The 20,830-nt window shown below is 41.9% G+C and overlaps 2 protein-coding genes and 1 long non-coding RNA gene across 5 annotated transcripts in view; 1 reads left to right on the forward strand and 2 right to left on the reverse strand.

Annotated features, from left to right (window-relative positions):
• The window catches only part of BCAS3 (BCAS3, microtubule associated cell migration factor), a 447,594-nt gene extending 444,655 nt beyond the window's left edge, over positions 1–2,939 (reverse strand). For both annotated transcript variants that reach the window (XM_025210099.1, XM_025210105.1), the window contains exons 1-2: positions 2,823–2,939; positions 2,298–2,385 (exon numbers count right to left, since the gene is read on the reverse strand). In XM_025210099.1, the coding sequence (XP_025065884.1) occupies positions 2,298–2,368 (71 nt within the window). In that variant the 5' untranslated portion in view covers positions 2,369–2,385; positions 2,823–2,939. The remainder of the gene's footprint in view (positions 1–2,297; positions 2,386–2,822) is intronic.
• Positions 2,940–3,370: 431 nt separating this feature from the next.
• The window catches only part of LOC112551100, a 29,949-nt gene continuing 12,489 nt past the window's right edge, over positions 3,371–20,830 (forward strand). Inside the window, exons 1-2 of the long non-coding RNA XR_003095258.1 lie at positions 3,371–3,419; positions 5,301–5,357. This is a non-coding gene — a long non-coding RNA (uncharacterized LOC112551100). The remainder of the gene's footprint in view (positions 3,420–5,300; positions 5,358–20,830) is intronic.
• The window catches only part of PPM1D (protein phosphatase, Mg2+/Mn2+ dependent 1D), a 51,557-nt gene continuing 37,425 nt past the window's right edge, over positions 6,699–20,830 (reverse strand). For both annotated transcript variants that reach the window (XM_025210125.1, XM_025210131.1), the window contains exons 5-7: positions 15,461–15,651; positions 14,127–14,369; positions 6,699–8,168 (exon numbers count right to left, since the gene is read on the reverse strand). In XM_025210125.1, coding sequence (XP_025065910.1) covers positions 7,614–8,168; positions 14,127–14,369; positions 15,461–15,651 — 989 coding nt within the window. In that variant the 3' untranslated portion in view covers positions 6,699–7,613. The remainder of the gene's footprint in view (positions 8,169–14,126; positions 14,370–15,460; positions 15,652–20,830) is intronic.

Raw genomic sequence — 20,830 nt, forward strand, 5'->3', positions numbered from 1 at the left:
ACAAAGCTAATCAGAATTTATTTTAGTGGTTCGATAGAAAAGTTGGCCATAGGACTCCTGTATTTTTCCTCCTCTTCTTTCTGCAACTAACCTACTGGATGTCCTGGCCAAGTCATAATTTTTCCATGCCCATTTGTAAAAAAAGAGGTGTAATACAGTATAATTAATGTATGAAATTCTCAGGTGATAGTCCATCAGCAACCATCATAACAGTAGAGTGGTAATGACTTCATTGCTCATTTCAGAGATGAAAATGAACATTGAACCCTTCCAAGGTACACTGCTTGTGGATAAAGCAAGCAGATGTGTTTTGTTCAGTAAATGTAACCTAAATCTCTCTTGAAAGAAATTATGTCATGTGGAACAGCCAGAGTGCTGCAGGCTAATAACTTCAAAATGCTTATTTTTAAAACCCAAGAGATTTCTAACTAGCTTCTACGGGGGGACTGAAATCTGTGTTTGAGGCCAAACACAAACCTGTCTCTTGCACATGTCCCTCTTATGTTTTGTACAATAAATGTTGCCATTATTTTTATATATAACCTAGGAATTCAAAACAATGGCAGAAGGCTGAAATTTGTACCATGTTACCTAAAAAAAGTTAAAATTCTGATATAAAAGAGGATACCTATTCAGGTATCCGCTGTTCAGGTTGGCACAACATAACGTGTAACAAATCACCACACCTCCTCACATGCACATATATGGCATGCAGATAAGTAAAGCACACTGTAGGAGCATTTACATGTGCAGCAGACTGTGCAGTAACTCGCGCTACTGTGCAGTCCTGATGCCGCACAGTTATTTTTAGCAGCTACTGTGCAGTGGCTTGTTGCTACCATGCAGTAGCATCGGCGTCACAGTTTGTGCCGGGTGACGCTATGGCGATATAGCATCTCACGTAGACGTGCCCTGTAAGTACATAATTAAACTTACCTATAGAATATAGCGAGAGTCCCAATGTTACTTATTGCGTGCACTGTAACATAACTAATATGCAGAGATAACCACTGTACATGCACAAACTGCTTAAGTGTGTAGCATCTTTCAGCCCTGATGTCCACTCTGTCATTTGATTGTACTGCAGTAAAACCGCATGCTAATTGCAACTATAACCTACTTTGTAACTAATTATACTCTGTTTAAGTGGGTCAGAAACAGTGAAAGGGAAGCACCTGTCAAGGGGCTGACATAAGAAGCCTTGAAATTGAGGGGAGCTACTCAGTTTCAGGGCTCTCACTAGCACAGCACTGACAGCAATGCATGTTGATGCACAGTGCTGTGATATTAGCATTTCTTCCCTCCCATAGTAGCCTGGGTTGCAAGAACCTTCTCACGGAGTTATAGGAACAACTTTATTCTATTTGCTCCAGGTCAGACCAAACAGATCCTGATTTGTTTGCTCATATATATTAGCTCTTATATGCACGTAAGAGTTGCCAAAGCAGGTAGAAGGTGTAGGGGTTTAGATTGTAGCCACGTTGGTCTAAGGACATAGGCAGACAGTAGGTAGAAGGTGTAAGCATTTGAATACAGTACCATATTGCAATGACAATTCAGCAGCATAACATCACCCCTAAAGAAATTATGCCGCTACACAACAGCTTATGACAGGCAAAGCCAAGTCCACTGGTTTTCTGGATCCTCTCACAGAGAAAGTCCACCGTGCTTCTGTGAGTGAAGGGTGGTAATTGAGGAGGCATGACAAAAGCAAGAAACTCTTACTTATATGCTGTGTTTTGGCTGGCCATAAATTCTTCTGTGCTAGCACCATAATGAAATCCACAACTGCACTCATTGGCACATTAGCTTTCTATGTTGTAACTTAATATCCTCTCACATGAATGAAATAAATAAGCACAAGGCTGGGAAAAATGCTTATTTACCAAAACGTCCCCTGTAACACAGCAAACCAAGGGTCAAACTTGTTACAGTTGCATGATAGCCAGCATAATATTTTTGCTTGCTAAACACATTTGTTTTGCAATCTTCTCCTTTGTTTATAAAGGTAGACAATTATCTGTGATGCAACTTGAAAGGGCTGGTCAACATGTTGGTTACTGCCCTAACAAGTGTCCTTTTTAAAGAGGCTGCCTACTGCGTACGATCTTGGGACGCTGGAAAGAGCAGGGCATGGACTTTTTTTTTCCTCTGGAAAATTCTCCGCGCAACAAAACTTTCCTGTTTTAGTCATTCCCTGTTGATTTTGTGAGGACGTTTGTACCAGGTACTTGTCGTACAACAATCCTGCGGGCATTTCATATAGCGTGACTGGACGTCGTATAAAATACGCTTACGTGACAGCCTGCGGGCGAACCACGACTCCCCCGGTACATCGGCTAGGACGACGGGGAGATTCTGCTGCCATCGCTGCGTCGCAGATACCTACAGATGGGAAAGTTTTATAAGCAATTACTTTGATATATAAATGTTAGTCCTCCTTTTTCTCTTCACGACGACCATTCAGCTCGCACGGAGGACTCAGGTTTTCGGGGTACAAACACTCTGCATCAGTCAGGCCCCTGCGACGTGTTACATCTATTACGTAATTAATAGATACGCGCGGTCACGCTCACACAATTCGCTGGTGAATCGCGAAATAAACCTAAACCGGCCGCACGTGCAAAATAAGATCGGTCACGGGCGCAAAGTCATACACGATAAATACACGATAAATGCAGATAAAAGCAATTATCACATGATAAAAAAAGTCACAGCCGTCACAGAGAAGTAGGGCAAGGAGAACCTCCCCCATAATCCCTTCCCATCCCCCCTTCCAGTGCCTTCCCATCCCCCCTGAATCCCCACCCATCCCCCCTCACCTCAGATCCCTTCCCACAATCGCCTCCCGGCCCCAACCCCGGGGCGGTTGGTGCGGGCACGGCGCAGGGGAAGCCCCCGGCAGTGTGCAGCCCTGCCCCCGCGGGGCGTGTGGCGCGACACTGTTTGGGACCCTCGCTCGGGCACTGACACACCGCGCCCCGCCAGCCAATCGCGTGACAGCGCAGGAGGCGCCTTGCCGGCTCCCGCCCAATCGAAACCCCCGCTCTGAGGCTAGGGGCGGGGCTCCGCTGCCATCATGGGTGATTGCCACCCCTCTCCCTCTCTCTCTCCAGGCTCGGTTGAGCGAGCAGAGCTTAGCCAAGCAGGGTGGGTGACAGGGAGGAGGGCGCTTTGTTTACATCCGGGTCTCGCGAGAGCCGGCGCGAGAGCCCGGCGCACGTGGACGGGCGCCTGCCAATCCCTGACCCGCGGCCAATCGTGAGGGAAGGAATCCCCCAAGCCCCGCCCACTTCCAGTCGGCCTGAGCGCTGTTTACCTTCCGGGAGGGGGCGTGGGCGTTGTGCGTCATGACGCAAACCCGGAAGTCCACGGGGCGGCAGGGTGCGGCGCGTGGGCCAGAGAAGTCCAGGGCTCAGGTGAGTAGGCCCCAGCGCCCCGAGTCCGTCCTCAGAAGGCAGCCTGGGGCTCAGGTTCCCGCTGGGCAACAGCTGGTCCCCTCCCCCACAAAAAAGCTTTTATTCCTGAAGTGCCTAACCAGGAGAGAAGCATTTTAATATCATTTGAAGCATTATAATAAAGTGTCGTGTTTAGCCTTACTTTATTATAATGCTTCCAGTGAGCCTAAACACGTTATTATAATGCTTGAAGTGTTTAGGATCGCTTAAAGCATTATAAGAAAAGTGTTTTAGGGCTGTCAGCTGTGAATTTTGATACTTTTCTCTCATTTTTGAGTCACTCATCTCAGTAGAGGCAATTGATGTGTGTGTGTGAGGTTGGGCTGCAGTTGCTCTCGCTGCCTGTTAAGAGCAGAGGATAAAATTCATTATATAAAAATGGAGTAGAGCAGGGGTTCTCAAACTGTGGGTGGCAAGCCCCTGGGGCGTCGCAAGCAATGTATAAGAGGGCTGCAAACTTCCCGGGGGGTATGGATGGTGCAAACTCCCCATCCCCCGCTGCCACCATCCAGCACTCGGGGTCACGGTATCCCAAGGTTTGAGAACCCCTGGAGTAGAGAGCAACTGCTCTGGAGGTGAGTGTTCGTCAGCTTTCAGAATGGAAAACAAGGAGCAGGTGAATGAAATTGTGCTTGTGGGACGTAGGTGCATAGTTTGCTTGTATGTGTGTGCACAGCCATAATGCATCCCCCTCAACAATTCATAGTGCATACGAAGCCATCTCATTTAATCTCTGCTGAATTTACCCACGGCAAGTGAGATATTTAGCTCGGTGTATTGAAAAGATCCTTCCGTGTTTACAAAGACTTAACATCTCTCCAGTCTTACTAACGCGAAGCTGTTTGAATTTCTTGGCTATTAAGGATGTACTAAGTGCCTTGAAATATATGAATAAAAAAAGACTGCAGTTCATTTCATCAAAATGGTTAATAGGCAAGAGTCACAATTAAAAGTGGCAGTTAATAGTTCAGGCTTACACAAATATTATAGCTCAGTTGATCAGAGAAAAATCCCCCGTGTCTGTGCATATTTTTAAAAACTGTTTCCAAGTGCAAGTTTTTATACGATAAAAGTCCTGATCCCTAGTAAAAAAAACCCCAAATATTTGCAGTCCTCAGTTATTGTCCACTAGCAGTAGAAATACATTTCTTGTAGGGACCAGCCTAGACCTGCAGTATTTTAATCTACAAGGTAGTGTTGCATTCATTTCACGAAACAAATTGTGAATTTTCAGAAAGCCTTTCAGTCCTCTTATAATTTCTGTAACCATAGCAACGTGTAGATAGTGGAGATAATTTTAGCCCAGGGTTTTGTTGTTCCAGTAGCAGTGAACATAAGTCCAAAAATAGCTTCCCTAGCCACTGGCAGTTTCAAAATACTGGTTTCTCTTGCACATTTAAAAGCAGGTCACATACGGGAGCCTGACTACAGTTAGGTTCACATAATACAACTACATCCAGTATAAAATATCAAGCTGTATACTATCTGTAGCAAAACCAGCTAGCGGGTATTCTGTTTCATAGTCCATGTATTAAAATAAAGGAGGCACACGATGGCCAAACAAACCCCATGCAAACTGAAGTGGTCAACCCAGAAGAAATATTTAAAAGAGAAAAACTTGGTGAAGATAGGAAAATTTAGTAATCAGAAATGTGCCAACCAGAAGGAAAAGGCTTAAAATGCAGTTGTTGCTAGTATTGGTTAGATACCTTCAGGGAAACAATGCAACCTTTACCCAGGATCCTATTTCCAGCCCATTGGGACCCCAATAGAAAAAAAAACAGTCCATCTATGTAACGTTGGGACAAAAATTTCATATTATCACATGGTTTTCTTTTTCAGAAGAGTTAGCGGGAAGTCCAGACCCTTCTGCTAATATGCATTGTTTGGATAGTAAAGGTTGGTTAACTTCATTTATGCTCAACTCATTTCTCATGTTAAAATATTTTACTGTTAGTAATGCTGTTTGTTGCAGTGGCACTTACTGCATGAAGAAACAGCAAAGCTATAGCAATTTCCCACTGCAGTCCAACATCCAGGTTATGAAACTCTTGACTTTGAGCTCTTGTTAAATTGGCCCAATTCCCGTGTTTGAGGGCTCGCTTCCTGCTGGAAGCATGGCTGGAACCGATCCAGCCCTAGCGTAAGTAGTAAATGCTCACAGAAAGAACTGAGCATCTAGACACTTGGGTTCTTATTTTTCACCTCAGTTTGAGTATATGCAAGGTACTTCACCTCTTTGTAGTCCAGCACACCTGTTCATTAAAAGGCTATAATACTCACCTCATGGGGTGTGGCAAGAATTGAGGTTTCTGAAGTATGTTCAGTCCCTCTGGTCATCGGGAACAATAGTATTACATTCATTATGTTTAATTAAATACTTTGGTTAGTTGGTCAACACTTGTTTTCAAAACAATTATCTTCATGTTGTAAAGCAAATAAAAAGGAACTACTGTAATTAGCCACCAGCCTCAAGCACTGTTCACTGGTTCTAACATATGCACCCTTTGAATAAAATGGAATGGATTACTGAAGTCTTGGTATTTTCTCATGGTGCTGGAAGCCCCTTGTGGGGGGACAGTAAGATGAACCACCTTGCTGGAAGTAGCTGAGCTACCTTCAGATCAAAGTGGAATAGTGCTCTGATGTCATTATTGTTGGCCACAAGGATTTCATTTAAAAAATCCGTTCACAATACTGAAGGCTCATTTTGCCAGGGATCAAACTTGATTCAGTGAAGGTGTTGCTAAAGAGACCTGGATGATGCCTGCCTTGTCCTAGCAGTTAAACTGGGACTGGTTCTAAAAAGCTAGAGTTGTTTGATGACACCAGAACTGCAGCAGCTCCTCCCTCTGGTGGATACAAGCATGAAAGAACATCCTATTCCTCCTCCCCTCCAGTTTTTCTCTGCCAATTGAGTTCATATAGGGCCCAGCTGGGAAGTACATCAAACTTGCACAAAAAATGGTAGATACTTGCAGGGACATCAACTCCCAAAAGGTAGGCAGAATATTTTTAATTGTAGAATTAGTGGCAGTCTCTCTAGCTAGTGATGGCTAGAGATTGGAAGATTAAGGAACAAGTCACAGGTGGGAAGGAGAACTGGTATTGAAACAAAGGCTGTTAACTGTGGGGACTAGTTTTGTATTTGCAACATTACTCATGGATAAGCATTTAAAAACTTGAGCTTTGAATTTCAAGACGCTGCACATATTTTAAGAAAAAGGCACCCCCAGCAAGTTTTCACTTGTTTTATTTAGGTGAACATACATGTGGTCTACATATGCCATAAAACCTGTAAATCATAAAATAATTTAAGAATTTAGGTTGGAATAATATTAGCAGCACCACTAGTTACTGAAATGGCAGAAATGTCATGCCTTTGAGGCACACATTTGAAAGGGATATACTGTCTGCGTAAAGATGTCATCAGTCCTTCCAGGAGAATGGAAATGCTTTTTTGTAGGACAGTTTGGGGGCTTAGGTTTCTTGGAAAATATAAGAGACACTTTTTTGCTAAATACTTTTGACGATTAAGGTTACAAAAGATACAACTGAATAAGATACTGCATAGTATTTTAATTAAGATAAAGAAATTGACACTGAGCTGTGTAAAGCAAGACTCAACATCTCTGCTTCCACATACATTTCATTTCTGAGTAGAGAAATCTAAACTTTAAAAACAAAAAATAGACCTAGTGTATTCTCTAGAAGACACACTTTGGGTAGAACGTATAATACTACGAAAATACATCTCTTCCATTTTGTTTAATAATTTACTTTAGGTAAAAAGTTGTGAAATCCTCATCACAAGAAGCTTATACAAATTCATGACTTGAGTAAATTAACAAAAAAGATTAGATTTTTTTAAAACAAGGTTTAGCCCTGTTGTAAAAATTATACAAAGGAAAAAAAGACTACATTTGTATGAAGGAATACAAATTTACACACATTTTACAGTGACTTGATACCCTACACATCTACAAAATTCACAGTTATAATACAAGCAAGTACAAGGCTGGGATAAAGCTGTTTGATACCAAAAAAAAAAAAAAAAAAGTTTCCTACTTAAAAAAAAGAGGAAGAGTTTCAAACTTTTGCAACAACTTCTAAATTCTAATCAGACCAAAATATGCTCCATTACATACATACCCTTCAGCAAACGCATACTGCTTTTCTCGGCTGGTGGAACAGTGAGTTACCAAGCTTCTTCTGGCCCCGTAGGCTTCGCCGCATGGTGAGCTTGTTCGAGTTTTTGCGCTGGGGAGTTGTGGACAGGCCTTCTGGTTGGACAGCAATGCTGCGACTCAGGGTACGCCTTGGCTTCTTCACAGCCGGGCCAGAATTGGATTCTTCTAATGTCCTTTTAAAGTTTGCTGGGGGTGTCCTCTCTGTTTCTTGGGCTTTTGTCTGACTGTTAGGAGACACCTTGAAGCTTTTTTGGTCCGTGCTTGAGTTTGCTGAATTGGAAGGTGAGAGGGTAACCGACAAGCCATTGCTGTAAGATTCATGTATCCTCAAAGCTAGCGCTTTGCTGCAGTTCTCCTCCTGCAGGCCTGGATCCTTAGAGGATGCTACCACTGATGGTAGACTGCTTCTGGCAATCTCACTGGTCAGCTCAGAATATTTATCTAAGATCATGTTACTATGTATGAGGGAGGGAACAGACTCAGGGGAGTTCAGTCGTGGCCATGGATCCTCATCTAAAAGCTGAAAGGAGAAAAAAAGAAAAAAAAAAAACCCAGAAAATTAATTATGCCAAGATATGCATACCTGTATTGCCCCAGGCCATGGCAGAAGTCAAGGGTTCTCTGGGCTCTATATGCCGCGTTACTGAAGCTTCTTAGAGAGACAGAGATCTCCCAACTCCAGATGCAAACACTTATACTTTTTCTGGGGCGGGGACAGGAATTATGGACGCAATTTGAGAGCTCCACCTGTGTACAAGTGTGACATCTATTTAAAAATCATAACATCTTTCTGACATCTATTTAAAAATCTCAGATCACAGATAATAGGTCTGCCATTCGGTCTTTCAGAAGGCTATCTTGGCCTTACTAAGCATACGTGTGTTTTTTCTTTTCAATGGTATACAGTTAAAAAGCAAATCACTGATTACACGATCAACTTGCAATCTTTCATTGTGTCGGAAGCCCAGAGTAGAGAATGATGTGCGTAGCATGTCCCACACACTCCCAACCCTCAGGGATCTCGTTTGTAAAAACAAAGACGCTGCTTCCATCCTTCAAAAGCATCATGGCAATGTCTGCATAGTGTTCTTAAGATTAAAAATACCCTTGAATGGCCAAGTATGATTAGGACAGATCAGCAGAAGCCCTAATAATACTATCCATAAAGTCTATGACAGACATTTATGAAAGACATTTTAAAAGGTTATAACTTCACTCTGTTCCAGCGCCAACAACCGTGTAGGTTCCCCATTTTGAAGGGATCTGGGAATGCTTCTTTAACATCCTCAATTATATTTTTGAAACTGGTTCTCTATCAGACTTTTATCTTAGCAGTATCTTACATAACATGTTATGCCATGAGAGTGGTATTGCTCAATGTAGATTTGGTTACACAAACAGGAACATTAAAGGAGGAAGCTGAAGAGTTTGGGATGATGTGGGACGAAGAAGAAAAAGCAACACACAGGACCTGAATCAGGCAAGATTCATTCCTGGGCAATCAGCTGCAGACAGCACTAAGCTGGATTGATCTGGACAACTTCAAAAAACATTTTTTGATTCTAGAACAGGACAATTCAGTGCTCTCCACTCTTAATAGTTGAGCCCCTCACCACAGATCTGAACGTTCATATTAAAAAGAGCCCCATCAGTAATATCTTCCTATCTGCTGATATTTCACACCCATAATACAATGTTAATGATGAGCTCAGGCTAGTAAAATTCACATGACCCATTTGAATGGGTCAGTAATGCAGCTAATTTTGATCAGAAGCTTCCCTGAAGTTTTAGGTACTATGGTTCTGATCCTTCTCATCAGTAGCAGCCTTAGGGGAGGTCAAACCAGGTGACTGCCCAGGCCCCCACACTATAAAAATTAATTACACTGAATATCTGTATTATCAATATTGTATTAAGATACTTTCACTGCAGTTTGATAGATAGGGCAAAGTGAAATTGAAAGTGTCCGACTTGCTTCTAGGTCATCAAAATTAAGCCTCAAATGACACTCTTGCCCATGGTACCAACAACCCTAAGGCCACCACTGCTTCTCATGATATGGTTATTAAAACACCTGTTTTAGTTCCAGTTTGCTAATAGACAACAAATACTTATAGTCTTTCCCCAAATACAATAATGCCAAATTTTTGACAGAAAGGAGCTCTCCTAGTTAAAAGAGACATACTAAATCCTGCAGATCTTATTCCTGCCAAGCACTTGGTAAAACAGAGCTAAGTACCTGGGTGTGATATCTCAATGTTGTGCTTGGAAAGAGCATGAATTTCAGGACAATATGGTCACCGTTGAGGCCTTGTCTCCACTACAAAGCTTTGCTTACAGAACTCTACTTCTGCCAGCAAAACTCGAAGTGCCTCAAATCTCTTGTGTAGGGGCACAGCCTTCCTTTTTGCCAGGAAAGTTACTCCACATCTGCCAAGCAGTGTAAGGCTTCTGCCTCCCTCCACAAAGCCAAGAGAATGGATGTGCAGACTCCCTTCAGCACCCCCAAGGTGCATGTGACACTGTGGTGGCACAAGTTCTGAGCAGAACCACACAGAGGCACTGGCAGCAGGTAGGTGTGCATGTGCTTGACAGCCTGGCACTGATTAGACGGCCACCCCTCCCAACTTGTTCACATAGGAATAAACCCCTCTAGCACCTAGACTGTATACACTTGAACTGCCTCCCCCATACCTTCGCAGTACTAAAGTCAAGAGCTTTGAGATGACAAACTCTAGGACTGTTTCCCTAATGTTCCCCCTCCGCTCCCGCATTCTCAGAAGGAAAATTCTCTCAAAGCAATTCTGTGCTCTGGTGAAAATGTACTTTCTAGTTGGACATGTGGAAAATTAGAAGCTCAATCGAGAGTCAAACTTTGCTATATATATCTGCAAAAAATCTGGCCACCAAGCTGGCTTGAAGGGACTGGACAACAGCATTGTTTAGAAAAAAAAAAAAAAGAGTTGTACTGATTTTGCCTTGCCAAATATACTGGCTGCAACATTGCAGAAATGACTTCCACTGTATTTCTGATATACAGTTTGATGGGCACAGTGAAAACCAGATCAGCCCCTCACTGACTCAGAAGAAATTAAAAATTAGGGACATTTACATAATCATTCAGATAAAGTAACGTTAGGGCAGTGGAATTCACTGTCAGAGTGTGTCAAATACAAGACCGCAGTACAGTCCGGAGAGTTTCAGGACACAAGTCTCATCCTTCCTCACAACTGGGAGGGACTGGAGAGGTTCACTTTCTCCCAGAACACCACGTATGAAGGGGTGCTGAAGGCAGAAGTCTGACTTCGACTCTGTGATCGATTATATTCCTCACAGGTCAAGTTCATCTGGACTTTTAAAACTGAGCTGATTTAGTTTAATAAGCCTGCCATTTTACTACTGAAGCAATGCACTCCTCCTCTACCCGTGTCCTGGGTCTCGTAAGTATTATTTTAGGTTTCGTGTCATTTGACTTCCATAGAAACTAGGGCTGCCTTTCCCATGCCTGAATTTTACCCACCAGAGTCGCTTAAAAGCAGTGCACTGTTTGAATGGAAAACCTTGCTGGCCGACTATCCTATAAATCTGAGCGTGGAAATCTGCGCTCCTTGCCATCACTGGCTTCTCAATGAACTGAAACGCTTCTCCCCATGGTAAAAACAAAAAAGAAAACAAATAAAGCAACATATTACTCAAGCCAATCTAACAAATTGAATGCACATGCAATCTCCTTTTTTGGGCTCTCTCAAAAAAAATACACCAGAGGACACAGCTGCAGAGACATTCCATTTATTCTGATCTGCCTAGAGACGTTTCTTTTTCCTTAAATGTCTCAAGATTATTCTGACAGGGCAGTGGCAATGTTTTCTTTCTGTCTTTTTCCACTTCCTGCTTGCATTTGTTCTTTTCCTTCCAATTCTATAGGTATTCTGTGAGGACAGATGGTATTGGTTACTAAAGCAGCCACCTACGCTAACTCTAAGCATTACATTAGCAGTGTATTATATGCATTCTTTTCATTCAGAAAATCAAATAAGGGAGGAATGGGATCTTATCTTTTTTAATGGGAAATTAAACTGCAAAGAAGGGCAAAAGAAAAAAAGCATGCTGTATTAAATTAATGTAGATAAAACACACTGAACTGTAACTAGTGTATACTTGTGGCCAGCTAAGATTTTGAATCCTAAAAGAAAAAAAATAAAAAAAAAAAAAAATTAATAAACCCAAGAGTTGTCTGTATGGGGAAAGTGTGTCCCTAGTATTTATAGCAGAGAGCATTATTCCACTGCAACTGTTGCAGAATAGCTCCTCATGTCAAATAACTAAGAATAAGTGGCTTTTTGGCTCATAAAACAGAGTAAATATTCTGGAACAAGTTTCTTTTATTCTGGACTAGTGTGTACTACACATGGCGAGCTATTCCAAAGTAACCGTTCAGATCCACGTTCCTAGGTAGACAAGCTCCAGAACAAACACAGCAACGTTTAAACACAAGTCTCAGCTGTTAATAACTTGGTCTGTAAATAGACATTGCATTTGTCCCAGAAGAAAGCTTTCTGTCTCGGGTTCCTACAGACATACAAACTATCCTACTTCAAGTCCCATGGAAGCATACGGGACAAAGTGTGCCAACTCTTTTTTCCTGGAACGTGGCTGTGTGCTCCTCTCTGGTGGAGGAACAGCAATGCAGCTTGGAAAGGCGATCTATGTAAATGCCTGTGATATACCTGTTTTGATCCAGGTCAAATGGGATAAAAATCAGACCCATGTCAAATGAAATGTCTATTTACAGCTTTAGGGGACCTCTACACGTGTCCGACGCCTGCTCCAATGCGTGCTAAGTAGCAGATGTTGGAGCTGACTCAATTAATCCAGTCGGCTGGAGCGCACTAATTAACATACTCCAGCAGCCTCAGCACCACGTGTATTCATCACCCCCACTGCCATTTTGCAGCATGGGATGCTGAATGTACCAGATGCTGCGGGTGTTTTAATTAGAGCAGCTCCCAAGAGCCACTCTTAAATTGCCCCCCGCCCCTCATCCCACCTCGGAGCATATGTAAAGACACCCTTAGTGCTCAGCTCCTAGATGAAGGAACCATGCCATGGTAAATGTGCCAAGGTGCTGGATTGCTCCAAAAACTGCACCAGGACTGTAATGAGAGCACCTTCAGTTCATTAAAACAGCCTTGTTCTACAGCATAGAGCTTAAAGGCAATTTGAAGTGTGCCCTTTAGAAGCACCTGTGCCATTAAAGAATGATACTCCCCTGGCTAGAGTTTTGATCTAGATCTTTCACTGACTTAGGTACCAGTCGACTATCAGCGAGCGCACAGATTTGTACTCTTGACAGTGTATTGCATGTACTTATGTGAGAGAAATGCAGAGGAAAAAGAAACCTATTTTGCCGAGTCCTTATATTAAATGTCCTTGGATATTTTCAGTTGAAGTGCACCTCACACTTTCCCTTCACAAGTTATAAATAATTCAGACGTTAAAAACAATATACACACCCCATCTGAAATTAAGGTATAAACAGAGTTCACATCAGTTCTCTCCACATTAGACACTGGGATAGCTGTGCTTTTGCAATGGACTTTGGGATCCTTCCTTGCACTTTCCTGCTGCTGCTCAATGGCCAAAAAAGCCCCAGGGCTGTCTTATTAGCCGTCTCTCTCTGTATCAAGCAAATGTTAAGTACTCTCATCCTAATCTTTGTTTTTCCATTTTACTTTGCCTAAAGGACAGCTATTCAAAGGCATTAAATCACATCAAAGCACTATTCAAATCTGTGGCAACTGGCAATTACTGAAACAAACATCCACTCACAATTATACCCTGGTCTTTAATAGCAAAATAGCAAAGCGCTTCCCAAGGCACAGCTCAACATCAACCAAGGTCCCAATGCAAAGGATGAGCCTGTAAAATAAGGTCTTTCCTTTAATGAAGAAAATTAACTTGATCAACAGATGCAAAGCAGCAGCTCTCTCAATCTGAAAATAAAGTACTTCTAAAACCAGTAATCATTTCTCTATTTATATAGCATGGGGAGGAGAAACGGATGCACTACTAAAAAGGAGGGATTCTGTACACATAAGCTTCAATACCAAGCTTTTGAAAACAAATACCAAACACCATTCTAACTACCATTACTGACTGCAGCCTTGGTTTGACTAGTCATTCAAAGTGTCACAATTTTAGGGGTTAAGAGACTCAGTATCCCCAAATCCAATAATTCAGACCTCACACTCTCCCCTTAGCATCCTGTAGACTTAAGCAATCGAAGAATGTATAGCAAGAAAGTTCACACACTTCTCCCGTTACATTTGGGAATGGCAACATGAAATAGGAATAAGGCAAACTTTCAGTACATACCAAGCTATGCTTTGAGGGAAAGAAAAAAGGGGAGACCAATGCTACAAATGGTTTGAGATTCAGATTAAAATAGGAAAGACTTGGACTGATGAAGAAACTTTACCTTGACTGGAGGGGTGCAGCAGCGGGAAGGCGTCATCACACACATATCAGGACTGCTATAGCGGGGGCTCTCTGACAAGTTGAGATACAATTCTTCTTCATTTTCCAAGTTGCTCTTATTCTGCTGTAATGGCGAGATGCAAATTACGATGGCACTAGTGTTATCTGCACGAAGCATGCGCTGCCTCCACCGGCCCAATGCTCTGTTCACCAGCATTTTGGCACAAGACTGCCTGTGCTCTCCCTGTAATGTTAAAAAATAAAAACAAAGACACACACAACAAACAGAGAAAGTCATCACCAATTTATTTTGTGAACACAAGCAAAAGAAATTCTCTGTCCTCACACTAAAAAGTACCTGCATTCAGAAAAATCTCCATCTAAGAAACAGCATGGAAAAGTCACAAATTGTATGACTAACGTGCAAACTCCAATTCCACTTATTATAGTGAAGCTCAGTTTAAAATGATGTTACATGGACAAAAACTCAAATACTTATTAATTATGATTAATGATTTTTTTAAAGGCAATGTTTAAGTCATTGTACATTGGCACCAGGTTTGGTGAATAAATATAAAAATTACACTGTTATTTCAAAAATAAAAATAAGGCTCTCAAGCTCTTCAAGCAAAACATAGGATCTACACAAATCAGTTGGCTGTGGTTTGTTGCTTGAAGTACATTATAGCAAGACTGCGACTCCAAGGGGCTGTACATCCACCTCAAAATTCCTTTAGAGGTCTTTTTGGGGGGCACGCTACAAAATGATGCTCAGGACTTCCATCCTGTACATATTCATGGTGTTATTTATAATGAAACAGGAATAATATCACTTGAAGCCATGGGGTTTTGGATAAACCCCACAAAGACTCTAACCTGCTTTAGCTGCACTGATTCATATACTCCTCGAATATATGATAAGTATTTCTACACATTGTTTTGCACTGTTTTATCCTACAGGTAAAACAACCTCTAGTATTTAATAGATACCAGCCTGGCATCTAGATTCCCAAACCATGATAGAGCCAAGTTATTTACTTGAGAAAAAAATCTTATGGTTAGTACCTACATTCCACGAGAGGTGTTAATATACATCATAACCAACAAATCTGACAACATATGCTAGCCTGCTTGATTTATCATCACTGTAGCAACTCCATATATGTTGTACCAGAATTATTAAAGTAGCAATAGTGAAAGATGTCTCTACTATGTAGGCCTTTAAAAATGTGCTATGGCAGACTAACCCAGCAGCTTTTAGTGGAGTCGAACAGGAAAAAAAAAGTTAATAAGCTATCATCTCTAAAGCAGCTGACCAGATCAATCTGTCCTCACCATAAAGTAATTTTTCTCCTCATGGTCCTGGCACATAGAAATGGCATCCTGCGGTGGGATCATGTTCCACAGTCCATCGCTGCCTAGAATAATGTATTTGTGTTTCTGCGGATCAATCGTGTGGACACTTGTGTCTGGCTCAGGAGACACAACAAATTCACCACTGTAGAAGTCGTAACTCCACAGATCACCTAGTGAAGAGGAAAGCAAGGTGATGCTTGCAAGACAACTGTCAAGTAAAAACTTGTGGGACAGGAACCACAGACAATTGTTCCCACCAAGCCCCCTTTTCGAGCAGTGTTAATTACAGGGAAATCCCAACATAACTCTTACCAGTACACTGCAAAGTGATACAAGTTCCTGTTAGTATTTTTACTACTGAACGTGTGACTTACTAGCAAGAAGTATGGCCTGATATTTTTAAGATACATATACACACAAACAGTGAACTGGAAAGACACAGATGTAAAGCGGAATACATTAAGTGTAAATTGCAACAGAGAGAGGTACATTGTCCAGGGTAACTCTTTTCACTTACAGTACAGGGCTCTTATGCAACTAGTAATAACCTTTTTCAGACAAAGAGGTAGTTTTTTAAATAGGTCAATCTAAACCAAGAGTAACATTGCTGATATGCTACTCTCTCTTGCCTTTTCTTTCCGAATCCAAGCGTATGCTTTCTAAACAGGGTGGATAAAAATCAATTATTTAAAAAAATAAATAAAGCAGATTTTTTTACTTAAATGTTTTTATTTAAATCGTATTTTTTTAAGATGCTTTTTTAAAAAAAATAAACCTTTATAAAGATAGTTTTACTTTAAGATACATAAGAGCTCAAAGATATTATCATGGGATAGGGATTATAACTTCTAATTATATTCTATTTGAGACAATATATTTATGTAGCCTTTTTAGAAAAGTTTTATAATAGGTCACAACAGGCCATGGACTATATTAGATGCCCAATCTTAATGGGGTTCCCAGAGGTTCCTCTATAGATTCGTAAAGATTAGAAAACCACTCCACCCAATGAGACTCAGTGCTCAGTGTAGAAGATCCCATTAAGCATCTCTGCGATGCTTAGTTTCAGTTCTCAAACTGTGGATCTGGGTCTCTGGAGATAATATCTTTGTTAACAGCAGTATATGGACATGAGAGATAACAGACCCGATTTAGCTACCCATCAGTCCTATTGTCTCTCTGCAAGTTTATGCGCACACAGTCAAGCCCTTACATCTCTCTCTAAAAGTGCAAAGTTTCAAGAAGTTAAATGAACAGAGGATTGTTGGGGGTGGAGTAGATCTGGGCAAGGAGGAGGAGTCTGGAGATAAATGCAAGGAGGGAGGGGCAGTAGAAATAAAAGAGAAACATTTTGAGCAGAATATTCCCGAAATTTCTGAGCATAGCCTCTCCACTGATTTGAGATCTAGTGAGGGAATGGTATGGTAGAAAGGAAAACCTATCATGACAGCAGGCTTGCCAGGCTGTAAGAGAGACCCTGTTTGGAAATATTTTAATGAAGGTTATATATCAAACAAGAATGCACCTTTTGTAGAAAACAATGATTCAATCAAGGCTTCCTGACCAGTGATTTAAGCCAACTTGATTTAAATCAAATCCACTCCGTTTCTAAAAGGTCCACTTTGGACTTCAGTCTAGTGGAGACGTTTCCCATCTTTGGTATCATTCTGTACTGTGCAAAGAGAATGAAAAAGGAGGATTCTTCTTTTTCTTCTACTGCTCACTGGACATTTGAGATTAACAAGGAATCCAGCATGATCTTTAGTACCACGTTCTACAAATATTGATAAGGATATCCTGCACTGACCACATGCTCTTAAAAATACAAATCCATTCAACTGTTAAGAGCTGAAAGATGTTTAAATGCTAAAGAGTCCTTCAGTTTAAAAGCCAAAATTGCTTCCTGACTCAAGCCTTCAGTAAGTGTAAATGTTTGTGCCTTTTTCACAGCATTCTGACCTCTTCCTCCCCTTCCCCTTCCTACCAAGTCCCTTTAAAATAATAAAAATATGCCTTTGTTCCTGCTTCAGGAAGTAAGTAGACTACTCCATTAGCTTCGCTTAGGGCTATCAACCAGTTGAAAAGGTTTTTCAAGGACAAAAAAAAAAGAAATACTTCAAATCAATTACTCCACTCCACTATGGCAAACACTGATGGCCCGTTCCTCATTAAAGAGCCAATTCACCTTCACAGCGGCAGCAGACAAAAAACACATGCTTCTACTAAATGCTAATTAAAAGCCCAGCCTGCTTACATAGAGGCACTCTCTCCATCAGCAGACTGGTACAACAAAGCTCACTGACTGGCAACAAGATCAAAATAAATACTGTAGCAGCAGAGCAGAGCTCCAACACAGCAATTACTGTGCACGTAATTGCCACTAAAAGTTTCCATAGATCTCCAATTTTTGTTCAAATCATGCCTGCGTGGCCACAATGGGTAAGATTGTATGCCTGTATTTATCTTCTTTTATAACAATATTTTGATGCCCTCACTAGAACTCCAAAGTCAGTACAGGCGTCAGGCTGAAGCATAGGGTTTTTCTGGTTGTTTGTTTTAACTTACCAAGGACTGATCACAAATTTATTTTTGATATCACTTCTTTATCTCCTTTATAGTGGATTTATAAAGAAAATGTACAATGTGATGAGCCCCCTAAGTGCCCTAGCAATCAAGTATTTACAGTTAAAATAAGTACACCAGTCCTGTAGCACAAAAGCCACCCTATTTTCCATAGACAAAAATCAGCAGATCCGGTGACGTCTAGATTGACAAGACCCCTTTACACACGTAGGTAAAGGTGCAATGGGATCTCATGTATGATTCACACAACTATGCTTGTCCATGGCAGGAGACGTGATGGTGGGATCATGCATTAGATCCCATCGTGCCTTACAGCTGGTCCCAGACTCCCCCTGCAGTGGCATGAAACAAACTCCCACAGCTGGGAGCCCCATGCACCCCAGTTGAGGGGTTCCCAACCACAAGGGCACCCCCCAGGGCCAAAGGATCAGCGCAGGGGCATGAACGCCCTGGACCCTGAGGATCCCTAAGGTTCAGGGGGTTTACGCCAGGCAGGGCATACCCCTATGGCCAGGAGCCCCCTCAGCTGATGGGGCTCCCAGCCGAAGGGGAGACCCCGCTACACATGAAAATTAAAGCTCAATAGCAACCTGCTATAAAGTTAGTACACATTTTTGAGATTTAACTTTATAGGTAAATATGGTTGGAGCTTTCTATTGTGCAATAGCCACTTCGCACATGTAACTGGTCTCCAGGTAACTGCACAATTAACCAGTTACTTGTGCAATGCCTGCAATGTGTAGAAGGGGGCCTCAGGATCTGAAAGACGGCACAGCTGAAGATGGAGGGCAGTAGGTTGTTTTACATGCGCAGGTTTCAGTCACGATTAATACAAGACCTACAGCAATTTATGTTTTAACGTTAAAAAAGAAAACACTATAGAACTTCAAATATGTGGTTCGCAACCCCAGCGTCTGTTACTTTGCATCCTTTGTGCTATAGCAGTGCCCTTTTTCTTCCCCGCGTACCACCTCCCGTCCTAACCAGCATCTTCCAGTCAGACTAGCACAATGCTGGCATAAATTATCCCCCTCTACTGCAGAAGCAGCTAAAGATAATGCAATCCACTCGCAGCATGTTTGGACAGAGCCAGAGGATGCTCACCATGCCATTTCATAATCATGTCTGCACTTGCTCATGTGGTAAGCACCTGTGAATTATTGGCAGCAAACCTGTTTTCAGAAAGTAAGAGACACCCAAATACAAAGCCAGGTGTGGAGCAGACCTAACACTATAGAAACAAACCAACTGCATAGTATTTACATGAATTCAGAGAGCTCCTGAAACTCTTTTCACAAAATAGTTAAGACCTCCTTTTTCTACCTTTTCAAATATGCAAACGCTATAATCCAAGCCCAAAGAACTGAGCAGTCTGCAGAAAAGGGGAAAAGCCAAAGCTTTCCTTGATATTTTTGGAGAGTTGCTTCTTGTGGGATGTACACCCAATAAATGCTACATTACTACAGCTAAGAGAGCTGAAGTGCTGAGAGCTGCTGTCAACTGAATTCTCAGTGAGACTCGAGCACAAGCACAAAGCTGTTCCAGAGTACTATACCAGAGTGCCACTGCTTTGAAACTTCATGGCACATAACCTAAAAGCACACTGGAATAGTGACAGGCTCAACAACATGCCACAAGTTCTCATCCTCTGCTTCTGCGGGCAGTCATCCTTGCTACATTTATGAACACACTGATGAAGAGTATCATAAAAGAGGAGGCAGAGGGAAGTGAGAGCAGATGTAGAGCAGCAGACTAGGTGTCAACTTGCAATTTTTAATCTACCTCTGACCTACTCTGTGACCTTACAAGACGCTCGGCCCGGTTCCTCCACTGGTTCCAAGGGGCAGCTCTCTACAATACATGGTAGATCACTGATGCTTGTAAAGGATTTCGAGATCCTCAAATAGAAGGTGGCACTACAGAAAGACAAAGCATTTTATCTTGTTGGTCCCAATTCCCAAAGGGACTGTGGGCACAAGGACATTTAGTGACTTGCCCAAGAGCACACGGGAGCCCTGTGCAAGCACACAAGGAGCAGAACTCGCATCTCCTACATCGCAGGCTGAATCCTTAACCAAGTGGTTCTCAACCTTTTCAGACTTGAGGTACTCCTTGGAAAATGCCAGTTCTCAGTTTTCATTCTTTTTTTGCCTACAGAAAATAACAGAGCAGTTTTTCTGTTGCAAAGAACCCAGAAAGACCACAACTATGGATTTTTATTTGAAGTCTCTGGGTTTATGTCATGAATGTTAGCACTGTTAGGTTTACAAACTGTGACACACGCCACTGAACTCTTGAAAGGATCTCAAGGCACACCAAAGTGTCATGGCACCTTGATTGAGAATCACTGCCTTACACACAAACCCATCCTTTCCATGGAAAACTCCCCAGCATTTATCAGTCTTTCCCTTAGATCAAATCCCTTCCTAAGGGTAACCTACACTTATCTGAAAAGCAGTAGGCAAGATGCAGGATTCATCTGGTGAAATGTTATGCCCCGTATTATGCAGGATGTCAGACCAGATGATCATATTAGCCTTACAGCTTCATGATTCTGGCTAATCAGAGCCATCTTACTTTTGTTAGCTGAACAAGGAAAAATGAACACCGTTGAAGCCAAACAGAAAACTCAGTATAGAAAATGGGACTTCCGAAGGCAACTGGAAAGCAGAGCACTGGCTCCAGTTTAAGCTACATTTCTAAGATATTCGTTAAACATGCATCTTTTGGCAAAAGACATTCTTTATGATCAAATGTTTTGAAACT

The sequence above is a fragment of the Alligator sinensis genome, unplaced genomic scaffold, assembly GCF_000455745.1.
Source record: "Alligator sinensis unplaced genomic scaffold, ASM45574v1 scaffold118_1, whole genome shotgun sequence".
In the NCBI taxonomy this organism is placed as follows: Eukaryota; Metazoa; Chordata; order Crocodylia; family Alligatoridae; genus Alligator; species Alligator sinensis.